This window comes from Notamacropus eugenii, chromosome 5, assembly GCF_028372415.1.
Source record: "Notamacropus eugenii isolate mMacEug1 chromosome 5, mMacEug1.pri_v2, whole genome shotgun sequence".
Classification (NCBI taxonomy): domain Eukaryota; kingdom Metazoa; phylum Chordata; class Mammalia; order Diprotodontia; family Macropodidae; genus Notamacropus; species Notamacropus eugenii.
This window is the reverse complement of record NC_092876.1, coordinates 266,396,222-266,419,996: the sequence shown is the minus strand read 5'-3', so window position 1 is coordinate 266,419,996 and position 23,775 is coordinate 266,396,222. Positions and strand designations below refer to the sequence as shown.

General features: G+C 36.4%; 1 protein-coding gene across 11 annotated transcripts in view; it reads left to right on the top strand.

The window, feature by feature from the left end:
- The window catches only part of HECW2 (HECT, C2 and WW domain containing E3 ubiquitin protein ligase 2), a 507,687-nt gene extending 495,757 nt beyond the window's left edge, over positions 1-11,930 (top strand). For all 11 annotated transcript variants that reach the window (XM_072612728.1, XM_072612727.1, XM_072612726.1 and 8 more), the window contains one exon: positions 3,874-11,930. In XM_072612728.1, coding sequence (XP_072468829.1) covers positions 3,874-3,985 — 112 coding nt within the window. In that variant the 3' untranslated portion in view covers positions 3,986-11,930. The remainder of the gene's footprint in view (positions 1-3,873) is intronic.
- The last annotated feature ends 11,845 nt before the right edge of the window (positions 11,931-23,775 follow it).

Genomic DNA, 23,775 nt, shown 5'->3' with positions numbered 1-23,775 from the left:
TAAAAGTCCAGTTCCACTACAGGTTATGTCTCAAATCAAACTAAACTCCTGTGATCACACTCAATCCAAAACCTTGAATTGGCTCCAGAAATTCCCCACTGTCCTCATGTGAAGCTGGTCTTGTGATGACTCACTGGACCACTTTCCCCAGGGCCATTCCAAACCATCAATTCATTCATTCCATAAACACTTAAAGAGCCTCTACATGTTGGATCCCATGAAAGATAGAAATCTATATGAGACAAGAACTTCTCACTCCAAGTAGTTTACAGTCTAGTAGAGGTGATGTAGCCTAACATTACACCCTCAAAAGTAGAATCCAACCATCATTTCAGCTTCTAAGAGTAAAAGGATAGAAGAAATGGGTATTCATCTAGCAACCGTTGAGGACTTCCCCTAAAAGTCTGGAAGTGTAGGGTCTGTTCTGGGCAAGGCCATTGACTCAGCCTAGGACCTTGGGAAAATCATCTAATCTCTTTTTACAGTTTTTTCCTCTATGGTATATTTTCCCCCTACTTAAAATATATTTTCCAAAGTTACTGTTAAAGCTATTTAGAAGGAAGGAGATGTGTGACACAAATGATTTCAATTATACAGTGACCAAGATCTAATTCAGGTGGTCATGGTAACCTTTTATTATAATTTAGTAACTGCAGCTACATTTTAAGCTGCAAATGACTTAACAAGAGTCATTTTGAAACAAGATCAGACTAGAAAGACCTCTAAAAATCACAGAATATTAGATTTGGAAGGGACCGGAGAGATCATTTCATTCAGCCCTATCATGTTACAGATAAGGAAATTGAGATTCAGAATGTTATGCTGATTTGACAAAGAATACACAGCTAGTAAGCAGGATTTGAACTTCAACCCAGGTCTTCTGGTTCCAAAGACAACATTGCTGCCACTCTACTAAGCAGCACCTTAGCATCCTTTGATTGCTAAAGCATCTTTAAAGTTTGAAGTCAAGAGTATAGACCATTCCCTGTCTACATCTAAGATTATACCTACCCATCAAAGGAAGATGGATAAATCTGTTGTAGAGAGAGACAGAGAGAGACATCATATACTTCCTGAGTTGTTGGATGTGGGAAAGCATGGGAAACTGTATAGAATTCATTTCTTTTTCCCAGAAATCTCCACAAACAATGGAAAGGTGCTTTGCCCCCAAGTGCCATCATTAAAAGGGGGGTTCTATTAAGTCACATTCACCTCCATTTTCACCTTGCAACAATTTTTTTCTTTAGCTCATTTGCTGCCTTGAGATTTCACTCTATTAGAAAATAGAATTATTTTTCCAAATGTTTCTGAGAAAGAAATCTGAAACTTCCTACCATAAATATAATAGCTATAATTACTTCTTTATGAATTTACATTCACAACCTTTTGTCTCTTCATTATATGGGTATTCTACTAACTCTTCTATAGTGTAATTGCTGTACATGTGATCTCTAGTCAAGTAGAAAATAATTTAATGTTAAGATTCTGGGGAGAGAGTTGATTTAAAGTGTTTTATATGTAAAGTGCAACAGAAGGTATCCTGATTTAAGCAAACAAAGAATAATTGAGGATGATTGTTCACTTTAACAATAATTCTGTTTTATAAAAGGACCCGATTTGTAAATATGAAATATATGTGTAGATGTGAAATAATAATGGACTCACCTGGTAAGATTAAATACACAAAAACTCAATTCACTGTTCATAAAAATGGAACACTGCCCTTTCAAGATACTGTCTAACTATGCAATGATCTAGAAAATCTGGAAATAAAGCGACATGTCAGGAAGGGGAGAAAAAAAATAACAATTTATGCCCTCATTTTCCTCATCATTATAACAAGACATTTGGATAGAATGGTCTTTATAACATCTCATACCTCTGAGATGCCATGATTTTAAAAGATTTGCATATTCACATAGGAAAACTTTTTCCTTCCTGATGAAAATTAAGAAATAATTATTGAATTAGGAGGCTCAAAACTGAGGTAAAATTATCATTAAAAAATCTTTACTATGGATCAAGATGGATTTTAAGCTTTTCCTGGATATCTATCTCTTTCAGGAAGAACAGTTAGGGCAGGGAAAACAAAAAGCCAAAATATTAACCTGAAGATCAGTTTTAGGTTGTGGTAAAAAGTAAGGTACAAAAAATAGTCATATAGCATATAATTCAGTCACCTGTATTACATTTTAAAAAATCTAGAAACACTGCTTCATTAATATTAAAGTAAAAAGTATTCTCTTATGTAAGCCAACATTTAGGGAAAATATTAAATGACTCAGGTCAGTATTTGCTCTGTGTGTCCAGAAACTGGACAATACGCAGGAATCCCGAGGCATCTATGGGACATAGAGAGGGCCACCCTTAGCCCTACTCACAAAGGACCTCTAGAACTAGATTAACTATATTGAAGATGGAGAAGGAAGTGTTGGGGGAGGGGATCCAAGGGGTAGAAGTCCATATTAGAATAGAAGCTTGGTCAGTGAAAGTGCTTAACTTTTTCTTTTCTTTTTTCATTCTCTTTGTCTTAGTTGCTTCCTGTTCTGCTCCCTCCAAAAACACTTCCCTTTAAGAAGTGGTAGATTAGATTAAAGGAATTAAGAACCCTAGATGTTTGAATGTGATAGGATTATCTTCCCAATGGGTACTTGCTTTCAGATCTTCGTTAATAGAAAAACCTTTAGTGGTTGGAAAAATGTGGAGAAGATATTTTTGAGGGGATATTCTTGGCTGATGCTAGCCTGCTGCCTCGTACTCCTCCACAGACTAGTCTAGCTAGCGAGTGAAATGTCTGGAGTCCACATTGCTTAGTAACTCACAGAGGCACCCCAATGACCTCCCTATTCTGTCTTAGTTGTTCTGTGTTGCAGAGAACTCCATAGAAAGGTCATTACTGGTGGGGAATGAGGATAAAAGTATAGACTGGAGAAATTCAGAGGGTCTCCTGCAGTATGAATTAAAGAAGTGGTTTGGTTTTTTAGAGTCCTTACTATAAATTCTTTATGGATGGCAGTATGATGAATAAGATAGTACATGTACATTCATTTCATTTCACAAATCTATAAATGATGTATAAGATAAGTTAAAGCATAAATGCCCAGGGACAATACTTGATTGTAAATATTATTCTTAAACTAAACTGTTTCACATTCAAAATAGAATGCTGCTTATTCGATGTCAAAAGTTCAGATCTCTTTCCTGATAAGATTGTACTGGCTTCAGACCATGTTTTTATTGTGATTCAGGTGCAAATAACAGGAAGACATATTTTATTCCTATCTTGGGGGAAAGGAAACATTTGTAAAAGGAAATAGTTCATATAGGGATTGAATAGCCATTATTGCTCACTGTGACCCAGGGGAAAATGTTAAGGCACAAGATTCAGATTTGGATGAGCTCCTTGAGGTAGACTGGGAAATTCCTGATGATTTCAGTCTGATAGGCAGAGTTTCCTAGGTTAAAGAGTCCCTTCTTGATCCTAGGAAAAATGCAGAGTTGTGAGTTACTATAATAGACCACAGATGGGGGTCCTGGTCCTAGGTGGAAGATTATAATCTTCTTGTCAAGAAATGATCCACACCAAAATAGTGATCCTTTTAAATTATAGATTTCACCTGTTGTTTAGAGAATAAGACAAGGTATGCTCTATAACAGATTTAAAATACCCTTGAAAAACAACAGACATATTTAATTCTGGTTAATTTGTAGTCATATAGAATCTTTTTTCCCCCAAAAAAGCCAGGAGATAGTGGAATTGGTCATGAAACCGTATATAAATTGAAAAAGTATATGACAAATCCATGGTTAATTTAATTTGAAGTTTTAGATAGACTGATACTTATGTGTCTTTTTAAATTTTTATTTTTGCAGGGCCCATACTTGTTTTAATCGTCTGGACCTTCCCCCCTATCCATCATTCTCCATGCTTTATGAAAAACTTTTGACAGCTGTTGAAGAAACAAGTACTTTTGGACTTGAGTGATCTGGCAACCATAGCGTCTAACCCTTTGTGGATGGGACTTCATGCAACTTGCCCTCTTGAAGAATGAGTGAACCGCGTTTGGGAGTTCCTAGAGAATGGTTACTTTATAGTGTGTCTAGGGACTGAGATTCCAAGAACAAATGCTCAATAATTTCTGGGGCGTATAGGACGGTGGTGACAGAGTCCTCTTGGAAGAATCTGGATAGGCCTGATGTACAAGGAAAACCCAACAGTCTTTCAATCACCAGTTCTTCCTGACTGCCAAACTTTTTTTTCTTCCATTCATTATGTTCCAGGAACAAGATGAGACTGTACAGGATCAACTACACGGTAATTATAAGGACTTATCAGGATCCTGAAACTAGTCTTGGACTTTTATTCAAGCCAAATTGTGGTATCATTTGACCCAACCTCCAAATTAGCTAAAGTTAAATGATATAATAAAGAAAAATATTTCCTGAAATTACATTAATCTATGCCCACTCTTATGATAGAACAAGCCTTTCTTGCTATACTCAAGACTGAGCGCCTGCATGGTGTGCACCATACGTGTCAACTTTTAGAGTTGTCACGAAGAGGAATCTGAGTCACAGGGAGGTAACTAAAATGGGCTGCCATAAAGCTGATTGGTGAAAAATACATATTCAGGTGGGATGTGTCTAAGTAAAGGTGGCTACAGATGAATGGTTATACCATGAATTACTAATGAATTACAGATTTTATGCTTTATAATGCATGGAAACCATTTTTAAAATATCAATTTATCACATCATATCAGGAAAAAATACACAGTGACTTTTGTTTATTTTTATAGGCTTATTATATTTGTGTTCTTTAAATTGTGAATAAGAACCTTGCATATGTGTCTCATCTCTTCCATTTTCCATGCATTGTTTTAGTGTGGTACTTTTAAGTACTCTCAAGGGGAAAAAAATACCTTTTATTTTTATAAGGACAAAAAAATTTCCCCTAATATTTTGCACTGAATGTACCAAAGTCAACGAGATGTTACAGTTATGACTGACAGCAACTCATTCACTCTTAGAAGTAAATAAGGAAGTTTCTTAGAATTCACCTTTCTTCTCCTGGCAATGTCTACCACTATCAAGTCTGGTCATGAAAGGAATCTTTTTCTGGGGGGGGAGGGGACTCATACTGTGTAATCATGTATTAAGTATTTATTTTAAGTTCACCAGTTTTTTTCCCATCCATTAACTACTTTAAGATAGCATTTAAAAGGGATATTTTTCTATTCCTTCCTGCCCCACCCTCCCCACACATCTAGTCGTACTCCACTGTTCAGTACTAAGCTCACTTGGGAAGCCCAGAGCATTGTGTAAGAAATCAACCCTTTTAAAGAGTACCAGTGGCAATTTCCCTCATTCGTGGCCACCTCAGGAATTTAAACTGTCCATAATGTGTTTCTAAGCCTGAGTTGTCGCTGATGCATAATATTCTTAAGAATGTTAATTAATTGGTGGTATTTTCTATGGTATCTCAATAACTGCATGACATCTTCAATTTTAAGTATGTTTAATTTCACCAAAGTTTGTCCTTTACCTGAAAGTCGTCTGAGATGTCTCCACATGTCTTTGTACCATTTTTATGGTCATAATCTCTCATAATTTCAGTTGAATGAAGTATATTTGGGGGTGGGGTGGTTAACATAAACATTAGAGTAATTGGTCAGTCTAATGTTATTAGAATCTTGCCTGAAACATTCTTTAAGAATTAGATACAAGAACAACTCCAGGGTTATTATTGTAAAACATTGGAAATTTGGTATTCTCCAGAGGTGATACATCTGACTTTCAAGGCAATAATGTAACTGGTTATTGTTCAGTTGGTTGGGTCGCATTTACTGTTGTGACCTCCAAGGAGGATGCCATTTATTCCCTGTGGACTATATTACAATCCCACACTGATGGCATGATCGGTGTGGTGAAGAATATCCTTAGAGAGGAAGATCTGTGTGTGTTCTCTAAGCTTCCCAGAAAAACAAGGAGAAAAAGCAAACAACAGATTTGGACTTAGAATATTTGTTTGCACTTAATGAGCACAGCTATAGAGATCATATCTTTAATTATGCAAATAATTATGGCCTCTTTTGTATTCTGTTTTCCCATGTTATAAAGACAAAATAGTATGGCATACTTTTATGCACATGTCTTTGATCAATGTGTATGAAAATATATTCGTATACTAGTATTTACAATGTAGTCTTTTAACAAACTATCTGATATACATGATCTCACTTCTTCAGGAATGACACTCAATTTTCACATTTGCTGTCCTTTCAGTTTGCTTGCCATAGTCTATAATCCATCAGGTAAGAGATTCAAGTGGAGCGAGAAAAACAGCTTTTCTGTTATTTTAAAAGCAGATCACTCTATGAGATATGTTAACTTCTCCCAAAGTATAGAATTGCCTAATAAATACAAACATTCTTAGTGAGACTATGTGAAGCTTTTCCCAGAACCTGGAATTTCTGATGACCTCCTTAGCATGTTTGCCTAATTTATTCTCCTTCATTAGAAAAGGGCAGAAAACACAGAACTATGACTAAACAAAAGCATTCAAGTAACATTTCTTCACAATAAACAAAAAAATCTTTTTTAAAAAAAGCATTCCACTGTTGAGAATACCCATAAGCATTTTCCTGTCCATGACATATGTACTTTTGAAAACCAGGCTTTAAAGAATTCAAAAGTGATATGCATTTATTATATCAACAGCAGGATCCATATATGTAGTAATTCTCAATGCCAAATATCTCAGTAAATATCCCTTGGATGGAAACAGAGATACAAAGTTGTTCTCGAATTTCTTTTCAATTCCCATTCTGTTTCTTCGCTGACAGTCCCCCAGATCCTTTAATTGCTATTTATATTTGGTTAACTTTGGCATGGAATCATTTGTTAATGCTGGTCATGTCCTGGATAGACAGTGGGCATTTACATTGAAGAGTTTCAGGTGCCCCCAGTAGCAGCACCTGGTCTGTGAATTCCAGAGGAGGATGAACCTAGAGCATAGTTCTTCAAATTATCAAAATGAAATACCAAAAGAGTCATGTAGTTTCACATTGCTTTGACTGCAGTAGACAGAACGTATCTTAAGTTTGAAGCATGAAAATCTCTGTCCTACTAAATTCAGGTCCATTTGAACAGTATTTATCACCTTCATGTTTGCTTACAACACAGATCCCAAGTCACAGAATGTTTAACAGGGTAGACTTTATTGGCTTAAAATGGACTCACGTTGTATTCCTTAAATGATTTTAATTCAACATCAACCCTTATATTAAATACCCACTACACACAGAGTACTATGTTGGGGCCAGGTGATAAAAATATGAAATAAGGCACATTTCCTGCCCTCAGTAAGAGAGATGAGATTTGTACATATGACTTCACTGTGTGCCCTCCTTCCACTAGTGCAGAATCCCACTTTTCTGTGTCCTAGTAGATAGTCTTCATGAATTTCCATGGCCAAAAAATTTGTCACCTATTGGCCAAACTTCTGGTGATAAACCTTTATGATTATACCTAGGCTGGTCCTCAAACAGTATACATATTACTGTCAGAGATCTATACTAAAATCTTTTTAACATAAGAATATTTCTTTAGCATAAATATGTTTTGCTACATATTGAAAATTATTATCGAGCCATTTAAAAGTACACCTATAGCATAAATCTTATCCATTCCCATAGGTAACTCATATCAATATAATGAATCAAAAATGTGATTGAATATATGAAATGAGACTATAGAGGAATAAGATCAATTGTTTGTCTGTGGTTTATAGAGACGTGGTATAGTGTGGCAAGATTCATAGATTTCAAGTCAGAGGACCTGTAGGCAGATTCCTACTCTACCACTCACTTGTGTGACCATGGCCAAATCGTTTAACCTATCTGGGCTTCAGTTTCCTCAGGGGCCTAGATGGCCCCTCAGGTTCTTTGGGACTCTAAATGTATTATCTTGTGAATATCTTATTCCTATAAACTCATATATTATACAATCCATCCTAGAAAATGACAAAATCATTGCTTTAGTCAACATATTCCAACATCAGTGGATTTTGTAAGTTTATTGACTTATGCCTTTTATCTTTTTAAACTATCTTATTAAAATAAGAGAGTCTCCTAAAAATATCTGTAAACCTACATCCATGAAGAGAGAAAAATACCTCTGCAAATTTAATAGTTGCTTTTTAATTTCTTTTGGGAGAAATTCAGACTTCAGCCCAATGTTTTATTTTCATTGTCCTGCTAAAACATATTGATTCAGTATTTATGCTCTGACTTCAAGCTACAATAACACAAAACTGACACAACTCTCATATTACATATTTATATAACATAGGTTTATAATAGTTCTCCTTGTCATATATCTCTGTGGATATCTGTTGGATGATACCAGAGGCACACATTGCCATTGTTATCACATGATCGTTTCTTTGTAGTTAGATGGAGACCCTTCCACTGAAGTCCCCATCCTCATTCCTCATATTGATGTGGAAGTAATCCTGGGTTGTCAGCAGAAACAAAACTCTGGCAGATCCTACCAAGGTGGAAAAGCTTCAAATATGGATCCGGTGAGAGAATACATGTCTCTCCTCTGGGATCAATTTAGTTAAAAATGGAGACATAGCAATGGATTAGCCTCCTCAGTCATAGCAATTCATGAACGTGGAGCACTTAGGTGGCACAGTGGATAGAAGAGGAAGACATGATCCACTAAGAGATGAAGGTATTATAATAGAGTACCCAAGGAAGATAAGATCATGAATCCCTAAGATATTCCAGTAAAGTGACGTGGATGGAAGCACATTTAACAGCCAGCGCTCACTTTCCTACAACCAACTCATGCCAAGAGCTCCTAATTCATGTCTTTTTTCATTGGTGAGATTAGCTAAAGGAAATAGGAGTTTTAAAATTTTGTACCCAACTATTCTTACTTCTTCTTCATAATAATTCATCCCCAAAAGTATATGTCAAAGATACTCTTTAATTATTTACACCTTCTATTTTTGTCCACACAAATGAAACAAACAAAACAAAAACTGCTGAACTACCTTCACTGGTAAATGGTATAGCAATAGTACCCCGACCCAGGAAAAGAAAATACTTTTCTTCAACAGACAAAATATGTACTCTTACATGAGAAAAAATTTCTCCAAAACCCACACTCCACCTCTCACAGGACAGTCCTCTAGCCATATATGATGGATTATTTTTTTAAAGTGTACAAAAAAGTGTCATGATAGTTTAATGCATTAGAAATTACTACCAAAGGATACAGAACGTTTTCTGCATATTTTTTGTTTGAATGAGTTCTGCCAAGGTTACTTTTTTACATTATTACTTAAGTAACAATCAAATTCCACCTATGTTGTTTGTAAAATTAGCACATGATAATTTCATTAAAATATTTTTTTCATCCTAGATGATTTTTAAAAATGTAAAGGATTTGGTATGATTTCCAAGAGAAATGAAAATCTTAAATCTCCTTGCTATGTCTCTGCATACATAGTCTCGCTGATTTTTAGCAATATTCTAGCAGTCAAAAAGCATTTATTAAGCAGTTATATGTCATATACTGCCCTGAATGGTGCGGATGCCAACAGAAGCAAAAACTGTACCTTCCTTCAAGGAGCCCACATTCTAATGGGAGAGACAATGTGCAAACGACTACGTACAAATGAGATAGGGCAGATTGGCATCCAAGCATCTTCATTCTTCACCATAAGGTGACTTGGTTGAAGCCAAAGCAAGATGCCTTTTTTCTAACATGAGAATTTAATTTTTTGAGAACTCCTTAAGTCTTCCATGACTATACCCTTTGCCTGGTACAGAGCTAAACACATGCTAGTGACATGAGAGCTAGCTGTGTTTTGGCTTATGGCCAGTTTCTGCCCATTAGGAGGGCATTCAAAATGAGAAATGGAGACAAGGAGCCTAACATTTGAGCCACCCCGAGAATGTAAGTCATTACTGACCAGCTGTCGGGCAATGGGAGTAGCAACAGTATTCTATGGGTCTGGCACAAAGAATGTATTAAGGGTGTGTGCTACTTACATCATAGCATTTTTGGACCAGAAAGGAGTCTGAACAGATGAAGTGATGGTAAAGACCAAGAGGAGGGGTGGAGAGAGGGACAGTACTAATTTTGTTGCATCTCTTTTTGGTGGAGCAGGGAGGAGTAGTATACATATAGTTGAACTTGATTTTCAACTATGAAAAATATAATGTATTGTCTAGTGAAGCCATTTTTTGAAAATTCATTCATTGAGGGGTGGGGGGAAACACTCATTTTGTAACTATGGTAGGTTGATTATTATCTATACTGTACAGCAGAATTTAGCCAAAAAGTATTAAAGCTAGTCATATATTGACCAGGAGGTTCAAAAGTCTAGCATTAATATGCATTGTGGGTTTTTAAAATTAATTATTATTATTGAGCCTTGTATAGTAAATAAAATGAAGGGTGGTGCTTCGATACTTTTATTATATTTAATTTATGCTTAGTGGACATTCTTTCAATGAGAAGAGCTTTGGGGAAATTATTCAAATCATGTTTTCTAGTGGCATCTTAAATTTTATCTATTAAATGATATAAGAAAATTTAAGAGTTTAATTATAGAATGACAAATCAAGATCTGAGCAGGGTTTGTAATTTAACAAGTTAATTAGAACTGAAAGGTCTTTTATCCACAAAAGGTCATTTCTTTTGGCTTTCATGATTCAGAAGGATAGAATATTATTTTAATGCAAAGGTTAAAATACTTGGGAGGATGGCTTTAGGGTATCTTACAAGACTAAAAGTTTCATTTATACAAAGTTTTTATGTCTAGTATCCTTGGGTAGGTCAAGTCAACAAGCATTTATTCAGCACCCACTATATGCCAGGCACTGTACTAAGGGTGTGGTAATGTTTTTCCATCACATCTTCCTTTTAAAATGTCATGACTTTGAAGTATATGCTAGAGATGGTGTATGGGTCAAAGTAAATCAGTAATTACTGAGACAAGGCAGGGACCATCAGTGTAGCTCTGACTGACTACCACCCTTTGTAGAAAAAGACAAGTAGGAACATTCTGGAAAGATTAAAAGGGAAACACACAGTATGAAACCCTAATGCTCCAAAATGCTTAAAGGTAATGTAGCTATCTTTTGTAGGGTGTTCCAAGCAACTCTGGGGGCTGTCAATATGAGGAAAGGGCATAAAATTACATGTTTTTATAATAGGGATGCAGGCATTCCCAAATGAACTCATAAAATCCATGCATCTCCTTCATCTCTTACTGAAAGTATTACTTAATCTAATTTTATAATAAGTCTTTCTTTTTAAAAGATTTAAGACACTGTAAAAGAAAACACATTTATTTCTAAGGTTTAAGTCGAGCACCGGCAATGCGTTTTTTATGCCTTTTCATGCTTTCCTTGCCTCACGTGTCCACTATTCTACATATCACATGCAATAGCAATGTTTATATCTTTCAGGGAGTTTGATTTAAGTTGCACATTCATTCAATGTAATTTTTAATAGAGATTTTAAAAATGGGAGATATTTGATAGAAGCATTAAGATTACACATCTCTCATTTCATTCTTCATCAGTTAAATTTCATCTTCTTTCTTCAAGGCAAATACAGCAAATTGTAAAACATACAGGAAGTGGTTCATGGGCAGTATTATATAAAGCCTGTGACTTTGAAATGTAATATAATGTTTGCTTTCTGGGAAATTTGTATACTGATCCTCATCTGAATATCTGACGACTCTTGTGTTGTATTTTTTATGATTCTAAAATGCTTTGAGGGAAAGATATTTTAATGTGTACAATTTGTTTTATTTTCATACTGATCTCTATTTTTGTTTAAAACCATGTTGCATCATAAAATCACTTAATCCAAAATAAATCTTCTTTTATGAAAAGGAACTTTAAATTATAGCTTTTCTGTTATACTTCTGAGGAAAAATTACCCTAGAGTTAGTAGCACAAAGCAGGGTCACGGGAGAAAGCTATTTCCCATCTAGGCAATTCTGTGTCTTTTCAATTGAATTGATTTCTGCTCCCTGTCTGGTGCCCTTCATCCAAACATTGTAATGTGTTTTGTATCATTGAAAGAAAGACTCAGCATTTTCAATAATATTAATTGCTTCTGTATTCACATGTTGAGTAAGCAAAAACTCAGGTTGGGGCTGCTGGATCCAGTAATCTTGCTTGAATTAAATCATCAGTTCAGGGTTTATTTTCTTTAATTTAATCAGCATGGCCATGTACACATCAAGGCCATCACAAATGAAAACATCAGAAGAAAACAGAAAGATTTTATTTTCACAGGTAATTTTCTGCATACTTCGTTATGGTCACAGAACTGAAAATAAAAAGAAGTCTTTATTGTTTTCTGACAAAATTCAACCTGGAAGGCTCTCCTCAGACAAGAGGTTTCTCACCTATATATCCAATTCATATGAGTTGGTAATAGTATACAACGGAAGAGATAATTTTATTCTTCTATCTAAAGGATGCTTTTCACCAAATGTGCTTAAGCAATAATATCCCAGGTAATGTCTAAACAAAAGAATTGCCTGTTGATGCTGTCTCTTCACATGCTGTTTGCAGATGATATGGTACTGATAATTGTCTCTGGAATAGGAAATCCATAGCCGTATAAAAGAGATCAGACTAACCATCCACAAAGGAAAATGAAGTGGATGAAAAATATGCAGTTTCAAAGTCTATGACAAGTAGTTATAGAGGCAGCCCATTAGACCATCCATATGTTTGGTGTATAGCAAAGAACCACAAATGAATAACGGGCTCACGATAGAGTAGTAGGTGGAGATCAGACTGGATCACAGTTGGAATACTACAGTGTTTTCAATAGTCAAAAACCTCATATTTTTTATCACCAGCTCCCCCAAAGATGCTCTCTTTGTCTTGAAGTTATATAGTGTTACCTTCAATGACACTGGCAAAATGCCTTTGGCTGTGAATGCTGGAACACCACAATCCCAGGAGACTTAAATACAATTACACACAGCCTGAAGGCCAATGGAAATATGCAAATTGAGCATCAGCAAGCTGAACACTTTGCCAACAATGACTTGCATTCAATAAATGTCATAAAAGATTATCAAGGGAGAAAAGGTAAGTTTCTAATTTTAAAGTATGATAGATGGACAGTCTGAGTGTTACAGCCCTATCCCTGAAATACTTACTCAAAGAACCTCAGGAAAGGTTCCACTATATTAGGTAATCTTTTGGGAAATGTGTAGAATTGGCAGAAAGCGTTCTGATGAGAAGGCATACCAATAAGTCTTGGGTGATGATCTCCCTACCTGTGTAACACCTTTCTGGATGTTAGTACTCAGTAACAAATCCATCAGTTTAATTGTTTCACTGAAATTACTGGTTGTTTAACTGAACTGACCAAGTTGTCTATTTGATTTGGCAATCAGAACGTGGGAAAGAGGTTAGGTAAGAGGAAGAAAAGGATTTATTAAGAAACATTATTCTTTGATCTTTTTCTCTTGTATGTTTTAAATAAGTTACCAGGTTAAGTCCTTAGAGAATATTCTTAGCTTACTGGTCTCATCCTAAAGATTAGCTCTCACTATGGGTTTATGTGAGGTTAGAGGTTCCCTCATCATAATTCAAGTTTCCTCCTAATAGATGTACAACAGACTCAGTCATTAATCTCTTTATTGTATTTCAGACCAAAATGGCATTTAGGACTTCTTGCAACAGCAGTAAAATCTAAAGACCTGTCCTATGTGATGAAGGCCTAGTTTATGATACTGTTACTAGAAGGGATAAACAAAATACTGAATCTACAGAATTTACTGCATCCACAAAAGTTCTCTGAAGCCTTTGACCCCATTACACTTAAGTAGTGATAAATTTATTTTCATTATGCTCTTTCCATATGAACTTCAACATGGTCACAGACCTGTTTCTCCCCTAGTACTTAGCATGATGCATTCCATGTTACAGCCAATGAATGAACAAATGCTTGCTGATATCAACTGAATGAACAGTGCATACTACCTTGCTTTCTATATGTAAGTATTCCTCCTACCACCCTGAAAATTTCCCCAGGTCCTAATTTTTTTTGGTTACTTTCAGTTTTATTGATGTGTCTTGTTTTTGCATTATAGATACTTACAGGCCCCTACCACTTCATGAGAAATCTATTATAACAAAGAAAAATAGTTAAGCAAAACTAATAATAAATAAAATATGATGACCTCCTTTGAAAGTACAAGTAATATTGCAAATCTGTATTACCCCCAGGAAATCTTTATTTTTTAAAAAATGGAGAAATCAAGTTTCTCTCCCTCCTGCCCTCCACCACAAACTTCTTGTAGCAAATATGCAGTCAAGTGAAACAAATTCCCTTAACGATGGTATACAAAAATATGTATGTGTGTACATGTGTGTTTCATCATCTTATTTAACTTGCCTCCTGTCTTTTCAATCCGTTCTTACCTTCCCGAGATTAGAAAAGACTCCTTTTTTTGTTTTTGGTACTGCTATGTCCCTTGTTGGAGATACTTCTTTCTTCTCAATCTGGCATTTCAATCATGATTTACATTGTAAACTACAGCTAATGTTGGAATTGCATCAAGGACAAATGCTAACAATGCGCATCTGACAAAACAAATATGATAAAGGTGATGCACAGGAGACAAAATTCACCAGTGTTGACATATTTCTTTTCTAAAAAAAACAACCAGTTCAATGTCCAGAAGTTGTGATCTGATGCTTTACTGATAGTAATAACTTAGAAGGCCTCAGCTAGGTGCTTCTATAAGAACAAATGATTGGGAGCATATATTTCCTTGGCAGTATATATAATCCACCTATTAAAATCCTGACCTCTGATTACTGAGTTCCAAAATGAAGTAGTAAAAAGACTACCTTCTGGCCCATAAAACACTTGGGAGCTAAGATTGAACAACTAGCTGCCCAGAATAATAAAAAGTATCTGCCAAATGGTGTTCTCAAGGAATTATTTCACTAATCATCCGTAATTGCTCTTATTTCGGTTGTAGTAATGTAGACTCTACATTTATTTGTCAGGGTCAGGTCTTTCTATTATATATCAAATAATGATGCTAGAAGAATTTTCTCTTCTCCCAATCCTTCCCTTCTATAGTATCACTTATGACTATGTCTTGGTGGTAGAAGGCTAATGGGAGGCAGAGCAGAACCCCCAAATTTCGTCAAAATACATGTGATGCTATGTTGGAAATTCAGTTACAATTTACTTCAACTTCTACCATATGTATTATTGGTCTTAATATAGGATACCCCAGCAAAGTGTTACACTCCTAAAATGAGATCTTTCTGAGAAAAATAAAAAATACTAGTGTAAAAGGAAAAATAATGGTGAATATAAATCATGCTCAGTTTTAAAACAAACCAACTCTGGGAAGAAAGTATGGCTTATACTCAGACCAATACAATGGTATTATTAAAGACATATATGGTAGTGATTGTAAACTGTTAAACTCATCCAGCTACAATTAATCTCATCATGCCCATAGGTCCTTATAACTTTAAAAAAAAAAAAACCTTTTACAGCCCTAATCACAACAAATCCATATTTAAATAACATGGAAGGATTGCTCAATTATCTTGGAAAATTTTTATACATATTTCCCCACAAATCTTTCTTAGAGGACCAATAAGCCATCAATCAAGAAGAACTTGTTGAACTCCTATCATGTGCCATGCACTGGATTCTGGGGATAGCGATAGAATAAATAAGGCCTACTTTACATTCTAGTGGTGAGATCAAGTACATATAGGAGTTAAATAGAATGAATACAAAGAAAACAAAGACAAATATATTCAAAGCAATTAAATACAAGGTATTTTGATAGGGAGAGCACTAGGAGTACTGAGGCACAGGAAAGGCTTTTTGTATGGAAGGTTGTGTTGAAGATATGTCTCAAAGGAAAGGGAGGAGTCTAAGAGATTGAGGCAAACAAGAATGTCATTGCAGAAGCATGGAGAAGGGTGATGAGCTGTCATCTATGAGGAGCAGAGATGTGGCCCAGCAGTTGGGCTGGATCCTGAGCTACCAGAAGAGTTTTAATATCCAATGAGGACAGCAAAACAGGTTAGAACCATGTTGTGAGGCAGCAATTGTTGACAGTTTTATTTTTCTTCTAGGATTTGAGCTGTAAAAGGGATAAGAAATATAAGATAGTAGCTTGAGGGGATGATAGGATGGAGTAAAAGTTTGTTTTGTTTTAAGGATGGGAAAGACTTGGGAATGTCAAATCAATGTGCTAGCTAACTCTAAAAATAGAAGGATAAACAAAAACACAATTTATGTGTTTACCAATTGTTCTTTCCTCATATTAGAAATTAACTGAGGTTTGGTCTTCAGCTATATTCACACTGGAAAAAATACAAAAGAACAGAAGCAACTACATTAACACTGAAAAAATGTTGACTGAAATGAAAACGAAAACAAGTCAATACACAGTGTTTTTACATTGTCTATAAGCAGCAATTAAAATACATTATGTGTGGTGAAGACTAAATTGAGAATGTTATATTTTAAGTAATGTGGGATCAGGGCAACAGGAAGAACTCCAGATTACCCAGAAAAGAAAAATTACCCAGAATCTGTTAAAATAAAGAGAAAGAACCAGGGAATTAAAGACTAACTATCCAATGTAATTATTGCAAAGAAAATCTAGCTGGTTGGACTTCAAACTATCGTGACTGATCGCTTGGTGTTAAATATTACGAGTTATAAGACCTCCCTACTCCCCAACCCATGCCACCACCCAAGCCCCCAGAGAAGGGGTGCTGTGCAGATGACAAACCTGCTAAGGAAATAGGAGCATGGGCTTAGATGATATTTCCAAAAAGGAATGACTCATTCCCAATGTCAGAACAAGGCCATCCCCAGGATCTTTCAAAACAAATGAAGAATGGAGTCCTGTCTCTTTTTCCTTCAAACCTGTAAAAAAGATCATTCTGTGAGATCAGACAAGCACTTTGAGGTACCCTTGGGAAATTCAAAGTTGGTAAAGGTGTCTGCAGTCACCTCATTAAACAAAGCCACCCCAACTGACAGATCATAGTGCTTAGCTTCAGTCCTCTCAATCTCTTCCTCCCTGTTCAGGAGCAAGGTTTTTCCAAGGAGACCAAGCAGTACTTCTGGAGGGTGGCCTAAGCCTGTGTCAGTATCCAGCATGGCTGGATAATTTTGCAGGCACTGACAAATACATCACAATGGAGTGGGGGTGACATTCAGGGCTCTTTATATCTCTCATTGGTCTCCCATCTGTGACTAAGATCCAGGAACTCCTTAACATTCATTGAACTTGATGGTGAACTAATGTTGAGGAAGAGGAGGGTTCCTAAAAATGTCCAAGCCAAATCTCTTTGGAAAGCATGACCACCTAGCAATCATCACTGGATAGAGTGGTGGACCTAGGGTCAGAAAGACCTCAGCTCAAATACACTTACCAGCTATGTGACCCTGGGCTTAACCTTACTTGGCTTCAATTTCTTCATCTGTAAAAATGGGGACAATAATAGCACCTACCCTTCTGGGCTGCAGTTCATCCCCGGAACTCACAGCTTATCAGTGCCTTCTGCCCCTCCCTCTGACTGGACAGTAGAAAGCTTCTTCCAGAACTTCCACTGAAGGTGGGTGCCCATGTCAGCCCTGTCTTTATTTCCCACCTGGCTGCAATCCTCCAGATTTCCCCATCATGTCCCTGCATCTCATAGTTCCTAGTCCCCTCCCTCCCTTTGATGTCCTGTCTTCTCTCATTAGAATGTAAGCCCCTAAAGGCAGCGACTGTCTTTCTTTTTGCTTGTTTGTACTGTATTCCCACTGCTAAGCACAGTGGGACCTAGTAAATGTTTCACCAACGCTTGTTACATTGACGAGGACAAAATGTTGGGGAAGAAAAGAGAAGCATTTTGCAAACGTTAAGGTGCTGTATAAATACTAGCTATTTTACCAGCTAACAGACAGCCAAATGATTCCAATGTCAAGTATAGTAGCGGATGATTTTCTTATTCATATCAAACAAACCAGCCATCTGCCAGATTGGATAGGTTGTATGAATAGCGTGCAATACATGCAGCACCTCATGGGCAAGGGGATTGCCCACACAAGTGACTTTTCCAGATAATTGAGGGCTACTTACTCCTTTAAGCGCCCAAACTCATTAAATTATAACCATTTTAATAAGGATTTTGGGGGGATACATTAAGTAATGATAAAATATATCAAATAATTCCCTTTTTTCTCTTCAGTCATGCCTGGCACAAGAGGGTTGGTAACACGACTAGTCTGAGGTAGAATTGACTTGGCATCTTGTTGAGAACTGGTGGGATTATCTACCCCTAAAGAGATCCTGCTTCTTCAACTCAATTCAAAAACTCATATGCCAAACATAGATAGGGAATATGGGAGATGGGTGGGGAGGAAAAATATGTGAATAACTGTTGCAAGGGAAAGTGAAAAAGACAAAAGCCATTATTCTGAACAACCAATAATAGAAATCTGAGGGAGAACATCACTTTCCTCTGGGTCTTCTCTCAGTGTTTGAACCTCCTCCCTTATTAGAGGTCATCCATCCTATATGGCCTAAGACTGTACTTTATTTGCTCTCTGCATCTGCCCTACCCCTCCCAGCCCCCCTTACCCAGACCCAAAGATTCTTTCACAAGACTTGTGGCCATGAGTCACTTTCCCCTCCCTTTTTCCTGTTCCATTTCAACCCCAGTCTTCTATGGCTCTAGGAACCTAAAAGCTGTGCCTCAGCTGCTAACCTGTTTCTAATTTTGGTCCTGTATAATAGACTGATAAATGATTATTCAATCACTAGAATTGTAGTCTGATAGCATTGATAATAGTAAACTAAAATTCATTTTCTATGAATGAATATCAATAATTTTGGTATATATCTTTATATTTATAAAATAATCAAGTACTTATGATAAAGTGAAACCTGATTTTTATGTGATTCAATTCAGTTTTCTCTTGCAAAAAGAATGATCTTTTGACTAGCAAGTCAAAAACAAAGAAATGTGAGTAAATGGTAACAGGTGAACAGATGGCACTACTGTCGTCAGTGAGTTCCAGTAAGTTTCTTGGAAACAGAGATAGTATTATTCGTTACATCTGTATGCTTACCACCTAGCACAGTGCCTGACCACATAGTAGGCATTTAATTAAACATTTATCTGGACACTTTCACTGGCGGCCTCCTATGCCTAGAATGCTTTTCTTTTTCATCTCTACCTCCTGATTTCCCTGGCTTCCTTCAATATCCAGCTAAAACCCCACCTTCTAAAAAAAGCCCTTCCAGAATTCCACCTTAATTCTAGTACCTTCTTTCTGTCAATTATTTCTAATTCATTGTGTATATATCTTGTCCGTACATAGTTTTTGCATGTTTTTCTCCCCCATCAGATTGTGAACTCCTTGAGAACAGAGAGGTCTCTGGTGAAATGTCCCTGGTTCCTAACTTTGACCCTGGGCTAGTTAACTTTAATTAATAAATTGGGAACATTGTGATAGTCTTCAAATATTTCCAGGGCTTCCTATGGATGCGAGATTTAACTTCTACATATTCCTAAAATTCAGGGAGGAACAATGAGTGGGAGTTACAGAGAGGCAGATTGGGGCTTGACATTAGGAAAATCTTTCTTACATCAATAGTTATAGTTACGCAAGAACAGAAAGGGCTGCTTTGGGAAGGCTAGCATATTATCCAGGATGACTACTTGCAAGCAATGTTGGAGAAGAGATTCTTAGTCAAGTAAGAGCTGGATCTGATGAAATTTGTGATCTCTTCCACTTCTGAGATTCTATGATTGTGTGAATCAAGTAGGAGTGAGATTGTAATACCAAACTACAATCAATGGCAAGTGTAGAAACATATAAAAAAACCTGATTTATCACTATCAGACTGTGTGACTATATAGTGACTCAGATATAGTTAAGATTCATTGAATAATAGCTAGCATTTATATAGCACTTTAATTAAATCAACCCTTCCTTCCAAACACATAAAACCCCAAAACTTCCCAAACAAGAGAAATTGTATTCCTAATGAGTTCTAATTAGGATATATCACATTTGTAGTATTTTGTTCCATTCTAGCTACCACATTTTACAAAGGATATTGACAAAACAGAACATATCCAGAAGAGGAAGACCATGATAGCAAGATGACTGAAGATCATGTTGTATGGGGAGTGGTTGAAGGAATGAGGGATGCTTCCTTCCTTTCCTGTCTATTTTTTGGAAGAGCCCTCAGTAGACTGAATTTCTCTTCCTGTTTCAAAGTTCTCTCCCCTGGCTAACTTCCCTTTAAAGGGCTCTTTCAAAAGCATCTCTAAGCCTCAGAATTTTGATGGAGTTGAGATGATATGTACTCAGACCTATGAATGGCAACAAATGAAGTTACTGGCTCTATCTGCTTCCTCTTAACTTCTTTCAGATAATTTATCACTCAAATATTATATTACCACCCCACCTCAAAACCTGAGGATTGTTTTTTCTAGTATATTCATTATACATTGCAGAGTGAAAAACACATTACAAGAACTTCCTCCAAAGGTCTTTCCCTCTAAGTCTAAGTAAATGACTTCACATGTTATGAGCACAAAAAAAAAAAAAATCATCACAGTTTTCACATACATCATTGTGGCTTGGTTTATTCATTGGAGGACCAAATTCAAAACCCTTCCAGCTTGGTAGTACCTTATGAAGCTTGTGCTCCAATAGCTTAGTCTATTAGAAGGGTCACTTCCATGTCACGATCAGAGAAAGACTTTTGTTTTCCTCTAATATATATAGCCCAGTATATATAGTAAATAACAGACAGTTCCTCCCCCAGTGAAGCCAGGAAAGTATAATGGCCTTCTCATCTCGTGAAGAAAACCAGGCACTGACTTGCCTGTCACTACTCCTGTAACAACATCGCAGGGTAGACTTCAGATAGGAGAGAGTATGACAGATGGGACTGAGGTCTGGATTCTGAAGCCTTCACTCTGGTTATGTTAGCCTTTTTTCTCTGATTCACATGACTGCCATCCTATGATGAAATAGCCAACCAAAAAAAAAATTTTCTTGAAAATGGAAGTCACTGTGGACCAAGAAGGAAAGAATTATCTGCATGATTCTCCTCCCTAGGATAGCCCAGTATAGACTATTACATACTCAGCCACCCTGTAAAGTCTAGGACAGAGGACGCCGAGTCATTCTAATAAATGGTGCATTTGTGCTAATAAATTTGTCCAGGTGTGTTTGTCCTAATAAAAACATAAACATATAATGGGTGTTTTCCATCTTATTAAAGTTAATTAGTTCCCCTAAAACAGTCTAATGCTACAGATGAGTATAAAATTGTCCTTTCCCATATTCTCTTTTCCAATCTTGGGGGGGAAGGTGGAGGGAGGGACCAGAAGACAGGAAGGAGTCAAATAAATCAAATGTCTCTATTTATGTATTTAATGTGACAACATATGTATGAATATATGGATAATTTTTAACAGCTTTTTATAAATTATGGACAAAGAGTAGCTTTAAAATCAGAATAATCTTTCCTATCTCATCTGTTATGCTGAAGATGAAATGAAATTATGTATACAATTTGAAAACTGTAAACCAATCTACAAATGTAAGCTATTAGTATAATTAATAATAACATGGGAATAACTAGCTTGAGGTTAGCATCTTTTCAGGAGTATAATCAACCTCATTTATTCATGCCATTCAATCTATTTTCAGGCTTCACGTGTCATCTTAATATTTGGATGATGATTCAAATTTCTATCTTCAACTCCCATATGTCTGAAGAATTCTAGTCCAGTATTTCCAACTCTCTTCTGGATCCTCTCCCTCTGGACATCCCACTGACTGCTCAAGCTCAACATGTCCAAGATTGAACTCATTATCTTCTCCCTTATTCCTCATAACTTCTCCACCTCTGTGGTTGGCACCAGTAACCCCTAGCCATTCATGTTCACAACCTTTCAGGAGGTATCCTTGACTTTCCCCTCTTACTCCCCATATCTAATCAGTTGCCAATTCCTTTTTAATTCTGTCTCTGAAATATCTCTTTCCTCCTTTCCCCACCCTAGTTGTGCATATATGCATAAATATATGTACAAGTATACACATCTGTGTGCTCATATAGGTTTGCATATAGAGGTACATATATATATATATATACATACATACATACATACATTCATATTTAAGTAGCTTCTCTTAAATTCCTCTAAAATTAAGATGAATGGGGATGGGACTTGGCCTGTGGTTTCTTTAGTATTAAGAACTCCCTCTTTCAGTGCAGATCAGGGCTTTATTTGTAATTTATAGTTTTAAAGAGTTTCCTAGAGGCACTGAGAGGTTGAGTATTTTGCTCAGGGTCACAACCTATTTGTGTAGGTGGTAGTTGAATCCAGATCTTCCAGGATCCACAGCTCGTGATCTTGTATACTATACTATCTTGCCTCTCAATATTAAAATATTACCAGTTACCAGAATCCCTGCCTTTGCTTTTTCTTGATGAAGTTTCTACTATGTAAGCACATATCTTGTTACTTAACCTTCAGACACAACTACTCCCCCTCTGCCCATACACATACTCTTATACATAGACAAATTGACACATCTCTTACCTTGTCCAGTAAGTATCCTGGCCCATTATTGGTAAAGATCATTGTATCTTTATTTCTACCCATCAAAAAAGGGGTTGGGCTAGAATTTTGGATATTTAGAATTGTAATGAATGTTAAAAATCACCTAATGCAAACATCTCATTTTGAAGCTGAGGAAACTGAAATTGAACTGAGTTGCACACAGTCACATGGTGAATTGATACAGTGAAGAAGGTCTGTTCCAACTCTAACTATGCCAGGGCCTTGGTAGAAATGCCGTAGCCTAATGTTTAATGTAAAAATAAGAAGAATGGGTGGAAATTACAAAAAGACTAATTTAGATGTGATGTCAGAAAAAAACTTGTCACTTGACACACTCATACTGGAAGGGTATAGGAAGACGTTCTCATTTTTTGATTTATTTCCATCAAAGTTTTGGGAGATTTTTGCCCCCAAGAAATGAAGCTATACTTATAATTGCTCATAGACAGCCAGCTTTGTCTGGTCAATACCAAGGGCTGTGAAGTTTTATACTGAGACAGACAAAGGGAGACAGAGTTTCTTAGAAATACTTTAATTTCAAATGAAGGCTGGTAGGTGGCACAGCTGATAGAGCACTGGGCCTGAAGGTAGGAAGGCATCTTCCTGAGTTCAAAAATCCAGCTTCAGACACTTCCTAGTTGTGTGACCGTAGGCAAGTCACTTAATTCTGTTTGCCTCAGTTTCCTCATCTATAAAAGGAAATGACAAACCACTCTAATATCTTTGCCAAGAGAACCCCAAATGAGGTCATAAAGAGTCAAACACAACTGAAAAGTGACTGAAAGTCATGTAAGACTAAACACAAGATATGGAATTAATTTGGCTTCAGGAGCTACATTCTAGGGTATTCTTCAGTCACTTTAGCTGTCTTTAATCATATGCCCTCCCTCATCTTTACAAAATGGGATCAATCTAGCCAAACTATATTGATATGTTTAAAAATATTCAAGATTTTGTAATAACAAATTAAACCAGAGAGATAACATTGTCCAATAGGCCAATAAGTACCAACATCAACTGAGTCTTAAAACAGGGAGATGTATGCTCATGAAAAATGAGCATATTCTCTGGTATCATG